Source organism: Glycine max, chromosome 1 (genome assembly GCF_000004515.6).
Source record: "Glycine max cultivar Williams 82 chromosome 1, Glycine_max_v4.0, whole genome shotgun sequence".
Taxonomy (NCBI): domain Eukaryota; kingdom Viridiplantae; phylum Streptophyta; class Magnoliopsida; order Fabales; family Fabaceae; genus Glycine; species Glycine max.
Window position 1 is genome coordinate 3,532,011 of NC_016088.4, and position 17,520 is coordinate 3,549,530.

Genomic DNA, 17,520 nt, shown 5'->3' on the forward strand with positions numbered 1-17,520 from the left:
ATGATTGGCTCGTAAAAAGTAAGCATAAGATTCGTCAATTTATTAGTGATTAAAATAAAATATTAAGAATAAAAAATAAAATTATTATTTTATTAGAAAACTAATGTAAAATAAAAATTTATTAGAGAATAAACATAAAAATTAAATATTTATTAGATAAGAAAAATATATTTAAGCCTAATTGAAAATAACAAATCCAGCTTGTGATAAAGGGCCACCAACTCCACGTGTGGCTTGTAAAAGCTCAGATTTTTCTAACAATAACTATGTTTTTTCCCTATTATTAAATGTCATTTTCCTTTTGTAGTGGTACTTTGTCCTCACATAACAAAAATCAAACTTTTTTTTATACATTATGCAGACCTGGACTATCAAAGACTACCCTGAAGAGCTAATACTAATAACCATTAGTACCAGTTTCTCTGTTATCCTATCTTTCATAACTGCTTTCGTTGCAGAGGAAAATCCTAAGGCATGGATACTTAAACCTGATATGAAGTTGGTGTGCATATTCTATTCAGTAAGTATGGATACTATCACAAAATAGAAAAACAAAAGCTATATGTAAGACCAATAATTTTGTACTATTGGGATTTGTGACCATTTTTTTTTTTTATGATTATAGTTATTTTATGACTTTTGTAGGCAATCTTTGTGATGTCTACACGAAGTGTGGTGTATGCATGGGCATGTCGAAAGAAGGGGGCTGTATATGTTGCTATGTTCAGTCCTTTAGAAATTGTCATTGCACTTGCAATGGGGGTTGCATTTTTGGGAGACGCTTTATATCTTGGAAGGTATGGTAATTATGAGTAAAAGAATCTTATTGCTTAATTAGTAAATATTGTTTGATTTCTCCTAGTATTTTAAGATGTTGAATTTTAATTTTTTTTGTGCAGTATGATAGGAGCTGCTATAATAGCAGTTGGGTTTTATGGTGTAATATGGGGCCAAGCTCAAGAGGAAAAGATTGTCTGTGAAAATTATGAAATTAGTACCATTATCTCATCGTCATCTTCTGAAGCCGCATTATTGCTGGACCAAAGCAAGGGCAAAAGTTCTTTTGTATGATAACATGAGAATTGAGATATTTGAACGCCTAAATACTCAAATTCGTTTTCGAAAGTATATTGCGTTGATAAATGAATTTCTAAAAGATAAAAAATAAATTTAATTATTAGCATAAAAAATAAGACAAACTAATTTTATAAAAAATTTAATGATAAATTGGTCTTTAAACTTTAAAACTTAATGTTAAATTAGTTATTGAATGTTAAAGTTTAATGACAAATTTATCTCACAAATATAACAATAAAGTTAATTTGTTATATTTTTGCACATTTAATAAATAAATTTATATTTTTTTATCTTTTAGAGATCAATTTATCATACTTTTAGAGATAAATTTGATTATTTATTCTATTTTAAATCTAAATGCAGAGCATTTTAAAGTGTTAGATCACAACTAAATTTCTTTTAAGTCCTTTCTTAGGATTCATCAGTTGAAAATTTAACCGAAAAGAATCTTCGTACTTTTAATTCATACAGGACATGTTTGGCTGACCATTAAAAAACCTAGTATTTTAAAGTGCTTAACATATTTTTGGAGAATAAACATAATTTATCGCATCTTCAGTTACCTTAAAAGTATAGTTATACATTAAAATTTTGTTCGAAAATTGGGTTTTCCAAAAGTAAAACTTGAATTGCTTTTGTAAGTTTAATTTTTAAACTAAAGTTTACAAATTTTAATCCAAAGTTACTACTTAGGTTGAACGGATAACTAACGTACCTGTCCAATTTTTTAATATTTTAAATAATGAATGAAAATCGAGCAATCTGTAAATAAGATTGTAAATGCCAAATACTATCTCTATTCTAAAACAAGTATTTGAAACAAAAAATATTCCAAATTAAATATTGTATATGACTTTTTAATATATTTTTTTTACTTATATTTCTAATAAATATCATTTTAGTTTTTAAATCTAATATTAATACTACTGTGTTTCATCTATTTAATAAATTAATTTTATAAAATTATTATTTTTATCTATTTATTAACTTTTCTTTTATCTATATAAAACAACCTAACACTGTTTATTTTGAAAATAAGGGTGTATAGTGATATTATTAATCAGGAATTGGCACTAACTAGAGAGCAATATTCAATCGTATGGACTGAAATGAGAAGTTGCGAGTCTGAATGAAAGGAGGTGGGCCAAAAGGTCTCGACATTTTATCCAATTAAACATAGTACTCCAAGCATGTAATAATTAAGTATTCTATGCAGGGAACTGCTAGCACCAAGCAGTTTTACTGGTATATCTAATGTCACATGAAAATGTCAGTTTTATCCTTTTGTAAGTCCAATATGGATTGATAATCTGTAGGTTCAATAGGAATTATTAATCCATAAGCTTAAATAGTTAATCATATGGTTGTTAATCCGTATCAATTATACGGATTGTCAATATGTATGTTTTAAATGTTTTTAATATTCATTTTTTTTTCTTTGGCGACAAAAAATCATCGAATTTTACTGTATGAATCATACGGATTGTCAATTTGTATATTTTGAATTTTTTTTAAAATTATAATTTTTTATACATTATTGTATTTACAAAATTTGATATTCAATTGGATGTTGTATTTATATGTTTATTACAGTAATTAATAATTAAATAAATTTGATATTTAATTGAATGATGTATTTGAATGTTTATTATAGTGATTGAAAATTAAAAAATATAATATTTAATTAAATGATGTATTTAGATGTTTATTACAACAATTCATAATTAAATAAATTTGGTATTTTTTTACATATGTAAATTTTTATTAAACTTATGATTTTTATTTACAATTTATATATGTAAACAAATTAATTATCACAAAATTTATTATGTTAATTTACATGTGCATTAAATATACATTAAAAATTTTAGTATTATATATAGTGACATTAATTATTTTATAATATAATTAGTTTATTAATTCAGTTAATTAGTGTGTCATGCTAACGCAAAAATCATAGGTTTACGGATTAAAAATCCATGTTGAACTTATAAAAGGACAAAATTGACATTTTCTTGTTATACGGGTGTACCCGCAAAATATTAGGTGTCCCTAGGAGTTCCCTTCTATGCATCAACTCTCCCCATGTAAAAAAAATTACAGTATCACTTAATATAGTTATCATGATGTATGGTAACTTTATGAATTTTTATAATATTTATCTTTAAAATTATACTATCTAATAATTTTTTATTAGTTTAGGGTGTAAAAAATTTATGACAGTGTATAAAAGGTAAATTCATTATAATTATAAATAATCATCCATCTAAATATAAATTACTAATTGCTTTTTTAAACAACAAAACCTCTCGATTATTAGTCTTCGTCCTTTAGTGCACATCACCCTTAACCACATCATTTTTCTGAGGTAGCAAAATTAGTGGGTGGGTAATGGCTATGATGAAAACGAACGGACACCATTTCAATCATCCTTACTTTTTTATTTTTGAAAACGAAACAAGACCACTTGTATACGTAAGATAATGAAAATTATGCACATATGACTTGAACGGTACGGTGGTATGGAACATTACAAGAAAAAGAAAACGAGTATGGTTTTGTCATTATTAATTATGCCATGTAAAATAATTAATATAAGATTATTTTAATCTTGAGTTTCAATATTTTGTGGTCTACATCATGTAAGACATAAATGTGTGAAATAATTTGTTTGAGATTATTTTAACTTATTTGGTAGTGTTGAATTTGAGATTTTTTAAGTTATTTTTTTTGGAGGCAATTTTTTTTAGTCGAATAAAATTATTATAATTGATAAAGTTTTTCGTCCAAATAATTAATACTATCTATGTAAGCCAAAGGTGCGGAAAATGAGTAGTAAAGCATAGAAAACAGTAGGAGTAAAGAGAAAAAGGATGAGGTAGAGAGAAGGTGGGAGTGGCAGAGAGAAGATTACAAAGAAATGGGGAGATGGGTGAATTGTAGGGGCAATATATTCCCATTCCTGGGGATGGTGATGGCTATGCTAGCTCAAAGTGGAAGCATGGTGGTAATCAAAGTTGCCATGACTGATGGAATAAACAAATATGTCATGGTTGTGTACTCTTTGGCACTCTCCACCATCTTGCTTCTTCCCTTTGCCTTGTTTCTTCACAGGTTCTCTTTTCTCTTTTCTCTTTTCTCATCTTCTTTTTATCTCTTACATTACATGGAAGGAAATGTATCTTCTTTGTTTGAAAGAACAAAGTTTAACAGAAATATTTTTTGGTATAATTCCCCTTTTTCATTTGCAGGTCAGAGCGTCCTCCTCTTACATTCTCTGCACTTTGCAGTTTCTTCTTGCTTGCATTCTTTGGGTTGGTATTACTTCTATCACTATTATATTATGATGCTTCCATTTGCACTTGCTAGTTAATTATAATACTTTGTGTTATACCTCAATTATTTATAACTTAGGATGCTATTCTTGTCAATTATGTACTAATGTTCTTTTTTTTTTATCATATCCTATTTTCCAGCTTCTTTTCTTGGTTATATTTATTATTCATGTGGTCCTAGTTCTGATAAATGTGGAATATCTCTGATTTAGTATTTTACCGTGCAGGAGTTCAGGACAGATAATGGCTTATGTTGGCATAGATCTAAGCTCTCCTACTCTTGCATCAGCCATGCTTAATCTCATTCCAGCTTTCACTTTTATACTTGCTCTCATTTTTAGGTAATTTTTTTTTTCTATTGATGTACTAATGTGACTTTGTACAACTCAAATTGTAAATAATAGGATCTTGAGGATGCTTGTTTCTTGAAAATTTTGGAGTCTGGTGCTTAATTAGCCTTTAACCAAACCAGTAGGAAATATTTTTCTTCATAAAACCAACAGTCGATGTCATCATTAATTTGGTTTTATTTAGAAGGATTTTGAGATATGTTGTGTTATCTTCACACATGAAAAACGTCTCTCAAGAAACAAATGGTAGTTCAGTTTCGTAACTTTCCTTTTGTTTTATTTGAAATATTTTGGATTTTATTTCTGCGAAAAGGAAGAAGGAAGAAGGAGACAAAAAGACTTTCAAAGAAGTGGTCAAGTAAAATTTCACAATACAAAATGTTTTTAAAACTTTGGTTTATAACATCTCCAAATAGCATCATGTGATCCGTTTAACTTACCTAATTCAGTGAAATGTAACTTTGCTGTTACTGTTTTAGATTGCTATTTGCTATTGGGACAGCATTAAAAAATTAGAGAAATCATGGAGAATTATTCTTTTTTTATTCTTTATCTATTTTGAAGACAATCAATAAATAGATTCATATCAAGACCTCAGCAAAATTAAATCGATTGAATCCTAGTTAAACAATATGGAACTATCCTTTCTTAATTTATGTCAAACTTCTAAATTCTAATTGCACTTAATTTATGCCAAACTTCTAATTGCAGTGTTCTTTATTAATAATATCTCAATTTAATGGTTTAGGATGGAAGAAGTACATTGGAAACATTCCAGCAGCCAAGCCAAGTTCTTAGGAACAATAGTATCAATTGCTGGAGCATTTGTTGTGATACTGTACAAGGGCCCACCCATCTTTAAGACACATTTGTCAAACTCTTCGAACAAATTTCTATTTTCGCAGCAACTAAACTGGATCTTGGGAGGGATGTTCTGTGCTGGCGATTCTATAGTTTGTTCCCTGTGGTACATATATCAGGTTGGCTTAATTACTTCCTACTATATTTTTTTTTTCATCAATGAGTCTTTACCAAGAAAATAAATGAGTTAATTGAATTTTTGATCCCCCACACTTTACGTCATGTGCAATTTTAAGTCCCTTAATTTTAATTGTTGATATTCATTCCTTATAGTTTTATAACAATAAGAAAAAATATACAAAATGTTTGATAAAATTTTTTTTTATAGAATATGACAAAAGCCATTTTTTTGTATTTCTTTATCTGTGTGTCTATATATAACAAATCTATACAAACTAAAGATATATTATACGCCTTTTATATTTTTGTTAATTATTGAATGAAATTTCAGGGTAAGAAACTTAATCCGTGTAACTGGGAAGTTGAGGATTAAATATTTAGAATTTGAGTATCAAAATCATATAATTTGAATTGTTTTTTTCCTTTTGCTGCTACACGTTTCAGGCTTCGGTTGCATACAAATACCCTGCTGTAACAACCATAGTATTCTTCCAACTCTTATTTTCAACCATTCAGTGTGGAGTATTTGCCTTAATTGTAGTTCAAGATCAAACGGAATGGGAGCTGAAGTTAGATATTGGGTTGATTGGCATTGTATATCAGGTAACAGGTCATTGCCCCATCTGTCAATTTGAAAATGAGAGGATTGAAAGATGAGAAAAGGAATCATTTGACAAATGTTTCACTAAGAAATGGTTGAAAAATGAAATATTGAAATCAAGCCAGATTTTTCGGGAAATATTGATTATTAATAAAGTTAATGAATATTTTATAACTAATGTCACAATGACAAAAAATAAATAATAATCATAATAGATATTTTTTGATGTAATTATTATTAAAAGTAACAATTTACTATATATAATCATTTGTAATTAAATAAAGGTGTAAAAATCTTTTATTAAACTATTTTTTATTTATCAATAAGATCTAACTTAATTGATTAACTATGATGAATGAGATAGGTGAAATCAGTTAATAAATTATTTTCTCTTTAATTTTTAACACTGTTAAGTATTTACAAAGCATCAAATTAAAAAAGGGTAATTAATAGTTTACTACTGTGGCAATTAGCATGGTTTAGTTCGATGTCTACTCAATTTGGTTGTTGTGGTTCCTAATTTAATGCTGATTGTGAATAGGCAATTGCTGCAACATTGATACGTTACATCTTATGCACGTGGTGCGTCCTTAAAGCTGGACCTCTGTTCTGTTCTATGTTCAAGCCTGTGGCAATCATCTTCTCCGTTTTCATGGGTGCAATTTTTCTCGGGGATGACTTAAGCCTTGGAAGGTAAAATTTTATAACTAGAAAAAACCACTCTGCAACTAATTGCTTTTCATGGAGACTTCAAAAATTATTTATCAAGAAAAAATGAAACATACACTTACTTGTATGTCCAAATTATGCCAATTCCCATCAATTTGTCAAAATAATGGATTTTCTTTTCTATTACACTGACGATTAATTTTTCTATTGACTTTTTGCAGTTTGATTGGTGCGGTTATAATCGTGATAGGATTTTATGCCGTACTGTGGGGAAAATCCATAGAAGATAACAAGATTGAGAAAGGGGTTGAGAACTTGGAGTCATCGTGCCATAATGTTCCTTTATTACAAAATAGGACGTAACAGGTAGGTTGAATATTTGACATGGAGAACAATGTGATATTGCAAAACACTTAAAAAGTTAGTTAGAAGTTGTAATGTTTATGTATTGGTTTTTCATGTATCTATTTTTAATAATAATAATATTTTTGAGAAAAATGTTTTCCAAAAATATTTTTTAGCTAAATTTCACTCAAATTTTTTTCATGGGATATTGACAATCTAACTTTCCCAACTTAACATTATTCTTTTTTTATGTGAAGATATTACATTATTCTTATTGGATCACTTAATATATAATAAATAATTAGAATAACTTATAAAAATATTAGATAAAATATTATTAACTCTTTGATTCATAGGAACTTATGCAAATAATTTTAAAAATATTTATCTTCAATTAAACAAATTTTATTCATACTTGAGATTAATGATATTTTATTTTTCTTCTACCGAATGTCCGCTAAAAAGTTGGATCTGACTTTTTTGTTGTTCCTTTCTCAACTTTTCCTTTGCTGTCCCTTGAAAATCACATATTTTTAAAATTAATCACAAAATTAAATATTAACAAAACTAAATATTAACACAATTATATGGATAACACCGGACAGTTGGGAAAAGGAAAATAGAGAAACTAATTTTCTAAATAGTTAAGGTTTTTAATTGTGAACAAAGATTTTCTCACCTTCCTCACGAGTGTGGATTCAAATTCCTTTGTGTTACTTAAATTGCTTGGTGGATAAAGCTATCTAGGAAATTACATAACATGCGCATAGGACTGGTTGAGAAGTAATTGCAATTTGATGAAACTACTTGAGCTTTAAACTTGTATAATAATCTTTTAGGTGAGTCTTTCAACATATATAATATTGGTTCCTTACTTAGTAGTTTGGGAGAACCGTCCCTCTTTATCACTTTTCTTATAAAAAACCAATTAACTAAAAAATATTTAAACAAATTAGCAAATCTAATAATAATTATAGAAGCTAAATTAAATTAATACTCAAAATAGGAATTCCAAATGAAAATAAATGAGACCTAAGTCTAACGACTTTCTTGTTTATTTGAATTAACTCAGATTCTTTGTGTTTTTGAATTCTTCTTTCTTAAATGAAAACCCAAAACTAATTCTTTAATTTTTTTTTAATTTTAATTATTGTTTTCTCTCAAACAATTTCAATCTAAATTATTCTTGTGGTATTTATTAGAATTTTCTTTGGGAGTTGTGAATCGTATCATTGGATCCTTAAAAACAATATTCAATTCTTACTAAGGATAGTTAACTCTTACCGTTTCAAAATTATTACTTGCAACAACTTGAATGCACTTGTCAAAGTCTATTTAAAATGCTACTAGCTAGTATTAAACACGCTCTATTAACGCGCCGTAGTTTGTAACTTTCTCCAAAACACGCTCTATTAATTAACTTGTAAAATTCATGTAAATTTTATTAAGAATTAATTAAGTTTTTAATCTCAAAACCTTTTACATTTTTCATTTTTAGTCTTTTAACAAAAAAATTGACTGATTTTAATCTCTAGTATTTGCGTCCGTGATTTTTTTGTCCTTTTCGTTTAAATTTTCTGTTATATGTAGAGATGATGGTTAATTTTTAATTATTCAAAAATATTTCTGGTGGCTTTATTTTACTGGTGGTAAAAACTGCCGAAAATTGATTGAAACCATTTCTGACGGCCGTAGCCGCTAGAATTGTTTCTTCGATAGGAAAAAAAAACCACTAATAAATCAACATAAAGAAAATTTAAGGGTGTGTTTGGTTTACATTTTTACTTTTTATTTTTATTTTCTGTTTTTATTTTTTAAAAATTGTTTTCATTTTCAGAAGATTAGAATTTTGAAAATATGTTTGGTTTGACTTTTTGTCTTCAGTTTTCATGAAATAAAAATACTGAAAATTTATGATATAATGACTTCTTATCTTTTTGTATTTTTAGATTTGTTTAAAATTACATTAATTGTCACCACAATTTCATTTTATCCGAAATGAAGTTTATATTCTCAACTAAAAACACTGAAAACGAAAATTTATTATTTTTATTTTCGGATTGTTTCCTGTTTTTATTTTCACTGAAAATGTTTTCAGAAATCCAACCAAACACATTTTCATCACCGTTTTCTATTTACAATGAAAATGAAAACAGAAAACAATCAAACCAAACATTCACTAATCTTTCCGGTTCATCTTCAAAACAAAAGAATTTTCAGCCATATCAACAAACACGGGGCAATAATCAACGAATTGAAAAAGAAAAAAAGTTATTTATGCACGCAATATGGATTACCTTCATTTCAAATCATCATGAATATTGTAATTAACACATTATGGATTTTATTAATCAACACGGAGTATAATGCAAGGTGAAGAAAACAAAGGAGGAAGAAAAGAACAGAATTATTTATGCACGCAAACTGCTGTGCCCATGTAAGATTGATAAAAAAGTTTGAAATGCTTTAATTGAGATGGAGACTATACGATGTAGTCATATCCTATCTAAATCATGTCCTTGTATTAGGAAACGACTTTATAGTTTGACCCGCCAGTCATAACTAGGAAGTGGCAAGTCATTAGCTAAGCCACCGACAAATATTTTACTCTCGGTCCTTGCTATATTTCCTGAAGATAATATCTGTCATGTCATATATCTTTCTAATATATATATTTTTTCTGTTTGTAAGAAATATTTTTTTAAAAAAAGTTATTTCTTCTTTTAAGATTTCATTTCAATTATTTAGTGTATTAATTATTTTTTGATTAAAGTGTCTCAAATTGTTTCTTTTCCTCCCATGAAAATAGAAGAAAGATAAATAAATTTTCAATGAAATTAAGGATAAAATTGAAAAAATGCTAAAATTATGGATAAATTTAATGCTAATAATTAAATTAATCAACTTTCTTAATAAATATGACTTTGTCGGCTATGTCTTATAATTAGGAATAAAAGAAATACATATTAAAAAAATATTTCTTTCTAATTCAATATCTTATAAGAATGTGAGTTGAATTTATGTTATTTTGTTGATGTTAGTTAGTTGTAGGTAATTTATAAATATTTTTGTAATATTGGTTGTGATTTGAGACATGATTTTTTTATATAAGTTTAAAATTTAACTCGTTTAAATTTTTTGGTGAAAAATTATATATATTTCTAATAAGTGATTCCTTTGTCACCGTTATTATAATTATTGTTGTTGATCGTAATGACATTAACATCAGTTAGAGAGAAAAATTAAATTATATTAATATAATTTTGATAATTATTATATTATTTTATAACTTTCAATTGAATAATATTTTTTAAAATTCACTATAAAATTGAAAGTTCGTTTTAGATAGATCATATATATAAAATTTTATATTAATTCAAAATGATTTGTTATATTATATATATATATATTAAAATTAACATAATATAAATATTTTAAAATATACTAAAATATAGATGATTTAATTATCTTATTCTTGTTGTTCAATTTTAATATAATTTTTGACACAAATAATTTTAATAATATATAAATATAATTTAATGATTTGATGAATAAAAATCATTATATTTCAAGTAAAATAATGTAACAGATCTAAATTACCCTCATAGATCCTTCATCATATATATATATATATATATATATATATATATATATATATATATATATAAAAGTTTGAACGAATTACCCCAAATATCCTTCTCTTACCATACTAAATCATATTTGACCCCATTGAAAGTATTGTGAAAGTTCCACCTGCACAAAGCACAGTGGAATGGATTGGGTGACTGACTCTTGTTTTTATTGCAAAATTAAGAATAAGGTGAGTAGGTGACCGAAGTGTGTTAGTATATTATAAGTACGTTTGGGAATATTTTGGATTTTTAAAATTAATTATACAATGAATAAATTTAATTTTGATAAATGAAAAGAAGTACTATTGAATAAAATTAATAAAAGATATAGAAAAATAAAGACACTTTAATCATTTTATTATACCCAGAGGTTCTAGACACTTTTTCCTCTTTTTTCACTCCCAAGATGGACGGACTGCTGCATAAACGGGCCCATATTACTTTTTATTCATCCTTCTTTTTTACGTAAGACACAAATAATGGAAGGATTGAAATTTATGATGGTTTTTTTCATTCTCATGAATCATGGTGTCGCCTTTCACTCATAACAAACATATTAAAAATGTTAGTACAATTGATAAGAATTAGATTTTATATCCTACAATGTGAGTTTGAATTTCATTGTTAATGTGAATAGTTGATAAATTATATGTAAATACTTATATAAATATTCTTTAAGCTTTGGTTCATGAGATATATTTTGATCTTGGTGAATCTTTCAAATCTAACTCACCTAAACTATAAACTAAAGGCTATAAAAGAAAACATATTAAAGTTAACTGAATCCTTGGTATGTTAGCATATTGTTTCATTTTTATTAAAGGGAGCTATTGTCCCATTTTCTGATATATCTCAATTGTGACGCATTCAAAAAAAAAAAAAAAGAAAGAAAAATTACATGTATTATAATCGAACACAGCATCCATGTTTTTTTATTTTTGAAAATTATAAGATGAATGAGAATCGAAAACCGCTAACCTATATATATATTGTCCCATTTTCAAACACTATTTTCTCAATTATTATTTATTCAACACCAGATGGGATGAAATGGGAAGTGGTATATACCTTGCTTCTGGATTTGGAACAATCGCAATGAGTCAATCTTTTCTAATGTGGGCAAAACCAGTGAGGATATAGTTCTTCAAATTCAATTCGCAGAATTGTGGTAGACATTGATTCATCCTTTGGGCTTAATTTGGCCACTGCCTTCTCCTATTATTAGTGATGGGTCAAAAGAAGAAGAAGAAGAAGCATATAGTAATGGGTCAAAAGCTCGGGACATTCTGTCCTACTCCAATAATTTATTTTGTTGCATGTTTGCCAAATAAATAATAATTGATGAAATGGTGTAAGAAGTCACATTTCAAAGAATTTGTAAATTGTAATTTAATCATAACATGTATTAAATTAACTTTTTTATAGTTATTATTTAAAAGTAAGCTTACTATAAATTTTTAAAAGCGACACTTACTATAAAATTTTTATTGATTAATAGTGTAAAATAAGTATGAATATTCGTACATCTAAATTACTAATTACTCACAATTACTAATTGTTTTCTTAAACAGCAAAACCTCTCATTATTTTTCCAATGCACATCATCATTAAGCACATTATGTTTGTGAGGTAGCAAAATTAGAGTATTTTTTTTATGATCTAGTGAGATTTATCAAAATTAATTATTTTCGATTAATTTTAACCACTAGTTGAGAGAGTACTAAAAAAAGTATAGAATGATTATAGCTACGTTTCTCTTTTTCATTTTACTTTTTTTTTTCTCTTTCTCTTCTTTTTACTCCAATCAATACAACCAAAATTGGGGTGTATTCTTGCAGATTTTTGTCCAAAATAAAATAAGACAGTGTATGCGCGTAACAAAAACAATTATAGCAATTAACAAATTGTTGGTGTAAGTGGTATCAGATTTTATTTTTTCAAAATCTCGGATTTAAGTTTTGTACATGAAAAAATGTAGTTAAAAAAAATTACACTAAAAATGATTAATCAAATTTTCTGATAGATTAATCATTAACAAAAATTAATAAATACTTGATATCAATAACAAGTTAATAGAAAAAAAGCTTATAGCATATCCAACAATCAATTTAACATCCATAAAAGAAAGAATTTTTTATATATTATTAAGTCATGATATAACAAGAACACAGATAAAGAAAAATTAGGAGTGTAGAATGGCAAGATATTCCAATATCATTATTCTATATGTAATTATTAGATGACAAAACTAATGCAAATGTGACGTGTATGGAACAGATAGCCCTTTAAGCTAGGGAAGGACTAAGGAGAATATTGTTGAATTCTTAGGAAGGTGTTAAGTTATCTAATCGAAACGTGGAGAGAAACAGTTATGCATAAAGAGCAATAAGAACAAAGAGTGAAAGGATGAGGTAGCTAGAGAGGGTGGGAGTGAGTGGGCAGAGAGAAGGTTTCAAAGAAATGGCCACATGGGTGAATGGTTGGGGCAAATTACTACCATTTCTGGGGATGTTGATGGCTATGCTAACTCAAAGTGGAAGCATGGTGGTAATCAAATTTGCTATGACTGATGGGATGAACAAGTATGTTATGGTTGTATATTCAATGGCACTCTCCAGCTCCATACTTCTCCCCTTTGTCTTGTTTCTACATAGGTTCTCTCTCTGTCTCTCTTTGTTTCTTTTTTTAAAATCTATATATATAATATTTTCCTTTCTTTCCTTTATATATATCTCTCTTGCACTACATGGAAGGAAAAACACACACATATATGTTTTGTTTCAGAGCACGAGTTAAGTCAACAGAAAGATTTTTGTTTAATAAAATCTTATCCTTTTTCATTAGCAGGTCAGAGCTTCCTCTTCTCACAGTTCCTGCACTTGGAAGCTTCTTTTTGCTTGCACTCTTTGCGTTAGTATTACTCTTTTAATTATTTGCTACTATCATGCTTCCATCTGGAATTGTCAGTTAATTAATATTTGTGTTTTCCCTCAAGTTTTTTTAATAAATTAGGATGCTTTGCTTGTTAATTATAATAATAGACTGTTCTTTTCACTGTTTTAGTAAATCATTACTCTCTCTCCTGAAAGGTTGTTGAAGTATTAGAAATTATATAAATAATGCCCAGAGTATTAGAAATCATGCCACACAGTCTCTTAAGTATTGAAAAATCTTTCAAATTAGTCTCTCAATGTTACAACATAGGGACTAAATTGATGAATTTTCAATACTTTAAGAATTACTTACGTAATTTCATTAGTTTAGAGATTATCTGCTAGGAGAGAGACTAATAATCCAGGGACCAAATTGATGGTTTATTGTTCTTTTGTATTAAGATCTTATTTTCAATTTCTTTTATATTGTTTTTATTAATTCGTGTGGTCCTTGTTCTGAAAAGTGTGGAATTTCTGATTCAGTTACTTTACCATGCAGGAGTTCAGCACATATAATGGCTTATGTTGGCATAGAACTCAGCTCTCCTACTCTTGCATCAGCTATACTTAATGTCATTCCAGCTTTCACTTTTGTACTTGCTCTCATTTTCAGGTTCCACATTTTTTTTCTGTGCTGATTGAGACTAACAATTAACAACTCAAAATGAAAACATTAGGACACTGGATATTGGTCTCTTGAAAATAATTTTGGAGTCTGGTCCTTAACCTTACCAAACCAGAACCAAATAATTTTCTTCATAAAGCCAACAGTTGATGTCATCATTAATATCCTATTTTTTAGAAGTATTGTGATATATGTTGCCTTAACTTCACACATGAAAACCACCTCTCAAGAAACATAGGGTAGTTCAATTTTTTTACTTTGTTTATGCCTTTTATTTGAATGGTTTTAGATTGCTATTTTAATGCATGAAGAGACCTCCAAAGCTTCAATATTGTAGTAGTAATTGAATTCCAGTTAAACAATATGGACCGACCCTTTCTTAATATATGCCAAACTCTTAATTGCACTTAATCTTTGCCAAACTTTTAATTGCAATATTGAAGACTAGTACTATCTCAATTTTATTGTTTAGGATGGAAGAAGTACATTGGAGATATTTTAGCAGCCAAGCTAAAGTCTTGGGAACAATAGTGTCAATTGGTGGAGCATTTGTTGTGATACTGTACAAGGGTCCACCCATCTTTAGGACACATTCATCATACACTTCAAACAAACTTCAATTTTCGGCACAACCAAACTGGATCTTGGGAGGGATATTTTTGGTTGCTGATTCTTTCCTTAGTTCCATGTGGTACATATATCAGGTTGGGTTAATTACTTTCTACTCCTTTTTTTTTTTTTCCATCACACCTAGAAATATATATATGGCTTAATTGAATTTTTTGTCCCCAACACTTAGGTCATGTATGATTTCAGTTCTTCTAATTTTAATTGTTTAGATTTATTTTTTATAATTTATTATTTGATGAAATTCATTCTGTTACTTCCATATTCTATCCAATAATTAATAGAATTGTAATAGAAGTATAATGTATTATTCATTTGTATAAATTACCAAACGATAATAATGTACAAACTAGAACAACCCCAACAAAATTTTATCATATATATATATAATATCCACCCTAATTGAAATATATTATTATTATTATTAATCAATACTAAAATATTTAAGACAAAAAGATGTGAGGAATATTTTTTTAAGATGTGAGGAGTATTTTTATTATATATGTATGTGTGGGGTAAGAAATTGAATGTGAATTACGTCAAATTAAATCGCCTTTTCCTTTTCCTGCTACATTTTTCAGGCTTCGGTTGCAAAGAAATACCCTGCTGTAACAGTCATAGTATTCTTCCAATTCTTATTTTCAACCATTCAGTGTGGAGTATTTGCCTTAATTGCAGTTAGAGATCCAACGGAATGGGAGCTGAAGTTCGATAGAGGGTTGAGTGTCATTTTATATCAGGTAATAGTTCACTGTCTCAACTGTCAATTTGAAAGTTGGAGGGTTGCATTGAAAACTGAAAAGAAACCTGTTGAAAATGCAATAATGAATACATTTTCATTTTTTACGGTGCTATGTAGTAGTATATAAAAAGTATCAAATGAATACATTTTCATTTTTTACGGTGCTATGTAGTAGTATATAAAAAGTATCAAATTAATATAAGAGGTTTAGTTCACTTGATTAAACAAAATATCTTAGTTATTGTAAAATTATGAAGTACATATACTTTTTTTGTTTGAAATGTCTTTGGCACATCCCAACACTAGTGTCTAATTTAAAAATTATTTTTTATTGGTTTGAATACTTAATTCATCACATTTATACAACTATTACTAATACACTTAAACAAAGATAAAAGACTGGTTTAAAACTATAAATATACCATCAATTTAGATATTTTTTATAGATTATTCATATTTCATTTAATTATAATTTCTTTGTTTGTGTGTATGCGGTGTTCATATATCTTATGTTTTAGACATTAGTCATATCGAAGTGTCTAGATATGTGTTGTGTTTGGTGTCCATACTAAGGTTCGTGATTTGTAGTTGTGAAGTCCTTAATACTTATTTATTTATTAGAATAAAAAAAACATCAAATTATTTATTATTGGTTGCATTTGTGATCACATTTGACATGGTTTAGGTAGCTGTCTACAAAATTTGGTGCTCTTGGTCCCTAATACAGTTACTTGTTTGATGGTTATGAATAGGCAATAGTTGCAACAATGTTACGTTACACCCTAACCACATGGTGCGTCCATAGAGCAGGACCTCTGTTTTGTGCTATGTTCAAGCCAGTGGGAATCATCTTCACCGTTTCTATGAGTGCAATCTTTCTGGGGGAGAATTTCGGCCTTGGAAGGTAAAGCTTCAAAACTAGAGAACATGTTCTAGCAAAGAGAAAATGACACATTTACAATTATTAGTTTGTTGAAAAAACTCAAAATTATGCCAAGCCCTGTTAATTTGTTTATGCTAACAGAATGAATATTTTTTTTCTAATAGATTGACGATGAGAATTTCTAATGACTTCTTTGCAGTTTGATTGGTGCGGTTATAATCGTGATAGGATTTTATGCTGTACTATGGGGAAATTCCAGAGAGGAGAACAAGATTGAGAATTTGGAGTCATCGAGCCATAATGCTCCTTTATTGCAAGATAGGTCGTAACAGGTAGGTTGAAATCATCGTACCATAATTTGGCGTATCAGAAACAGGTGAATGAATCGTATCATGCTAACCATTGATATGCACTTCCTTGTTGGATATATTTTCCGTGAGTGGAATACTTGTGTAAAAATTTTAGTCACTCATGGCACCCGTGAATAGCTTTTGTTGGTGGGATTTTAATCCACAAATTATAGCTTCTTCTTTTGTAAATGATAGGCAAACTATACCTAATTACAGGTTTAGGTAGTTTACTTTTGGTTTTGATTCACAGTTTGGCCTCTGTCCCCCATGTTTGTTTTGTAATCTTGCTTCTTTTTTTTAATATATTCTGGATGTGCTGCTTTTCGTGGTTGATTGTGTGTTATCAATTTAGTTGGGATGGCAACCTTCT

General features: G+C 28.1%; 3 protein-coding genes across 6 annotated transcripts in view; all 3 read left to right on the forward strand.

The window, feature by feature from the left end:
• Window positions 1-1,127, forward strand: part of LOC100305655 (WAT1-related protein At5g40210) — a 6,640-nt gene extending 5,513 nt beyond the window's left edge. Inside the window, exons 5-7 of the mRNA XM_003517687.5 lie at window positions 362-520; window positions 646-797; window positions 900-1,127. Coding sequence (XP_003517735.1) covers window positions 362-520; window positions 646-797; window positions 900-1,071 — 483 coding nt within the window. The 3' untranslated portion in view covers window positions 1,072-1,127. The remainder of the gene's footprint in view (window positions 1-361; window positions 521-645; window positions 798-899) is intronic.
• Window positions 1,128-3,579: 2,452 nt separating this feature from the next.
• LOC100816194 (WAT1-related protein At5g40240) lies at window positions 3,580-7,511 on the forward strand. 2 transcript variants are annotated; one of them, XM_041004996.1, is made up of 7 exons: window positions 3,580-4,191; window positions 4,329-4,395; window positions 4,640-4,753; window positions 5,511-5,742; window positions 6,188-6,346; window positions 6,886-7,037; window positions 7,235-7,511. In XM_041004996.1, the coding sequence occupies exons 1-7, from the start codon at window positions 4,122-4,124 to the stop codon at window positions 7,374-7,376; spliced, it is 936 nt and encodes a 311-aa protein (XP_040860930.1). In that variant the 5' UTR covers window positions 3,580-4,121; the 3' UTR covers window positions 7,377-7,511. The 2 variants fall into 2 exon arrangements, with proteins under 2 accessions (XP_040860930.1, XP_040860929.1); XM_041004995.1 differs by having other exon boundaries at window positions 3,804-4,191; window positions 4,329-4,391.
• A 5,719-nt stretch (window positions 7,512-13,230) lies between these two features.
• On the forward strand, window positions 13,231-17,481 carry LOC100816715 (WAT1-related protein At5g40240). 3 transcript variants are annotated; one of them, XM_006572995.4, is made up of 7 exons: window positions 13,232-13,644; window positions 13,835-13,900; window positions 14,423-14,536; window positions 15,021-15,252; window positions 15,757-15,915; window positions 16,670-16,821; window positions 17,000-17,481. In XM_006572995.4, exons 1-7 carry the CDS (start codon window positions 13,451-13,453, stop codon window positions 17,127-17,129), a joined length of 1,047 nt encoding a protein of 348 aa, XP_006573058.1. In that variant the 5' UTR covers window positions 13,232-13,450; the 3' UTR covers window positions 17,130-17,481. The 3 variants fall into 3 exon arrangements, with proteins under 3 accessions (XP_040860934.1, XP_006573058.1, XP_003517737.1); XM_003517689.4 differs by having other exon boundaries at window positions 13,235-13,644; window positions 13,838-13,900; XM_041005000.1 differs by lacking the exon at window positions 13,835-13,900 and having other exon boundaries at window positions 13,231-13,644.
• The last annotated feature ends 39 nt before the right edge of the window (window positions 17,482-17,520 follow it).

Coding starts and splice junctions, on each gene's coding strand:
- LOC100816194 (XM_041004995.1), top strand. CDS start 3,998: ATGGGGAGATGGGTGAATTGTAGGGGCAATATATTCCCATTCCTGGGG. Junction 4,392..4,639: donor TTCTTGCTTGCATTCTTTGG/GTTGGTATTACT, acceptor TTTACCGTGCAG/GAGTTCAGGACAGATAATGG. Junction 5,743..6,187: donor CCCTGTGGTACATATATCAG/GTTGGCTTAATT, acceptor TACACGTTTCAG/GCTTCGGTTGCATACAAATA.
- LOC100816715 (XM_006572995.4), top strand. CDS start 13,451: ATGGCCACATGGGTGAATGGTTGGGGCAAATTACTACCATTTCTGGGG. Junction 13,645..13,834: donor TTTGTCTTGTTTCTACATAG/GTTCTCTCTCTG, acceptor CTTTTTCATTAG/CAGGTCAGAGCTTCCTCTTC. Junction 13,901..14,422: donor TTTTTGCTTGCACTCTTTGC/GTTAGTATTACT, acceptor TTTACCATGCAG/GAGTTCAGCACATATAATGG.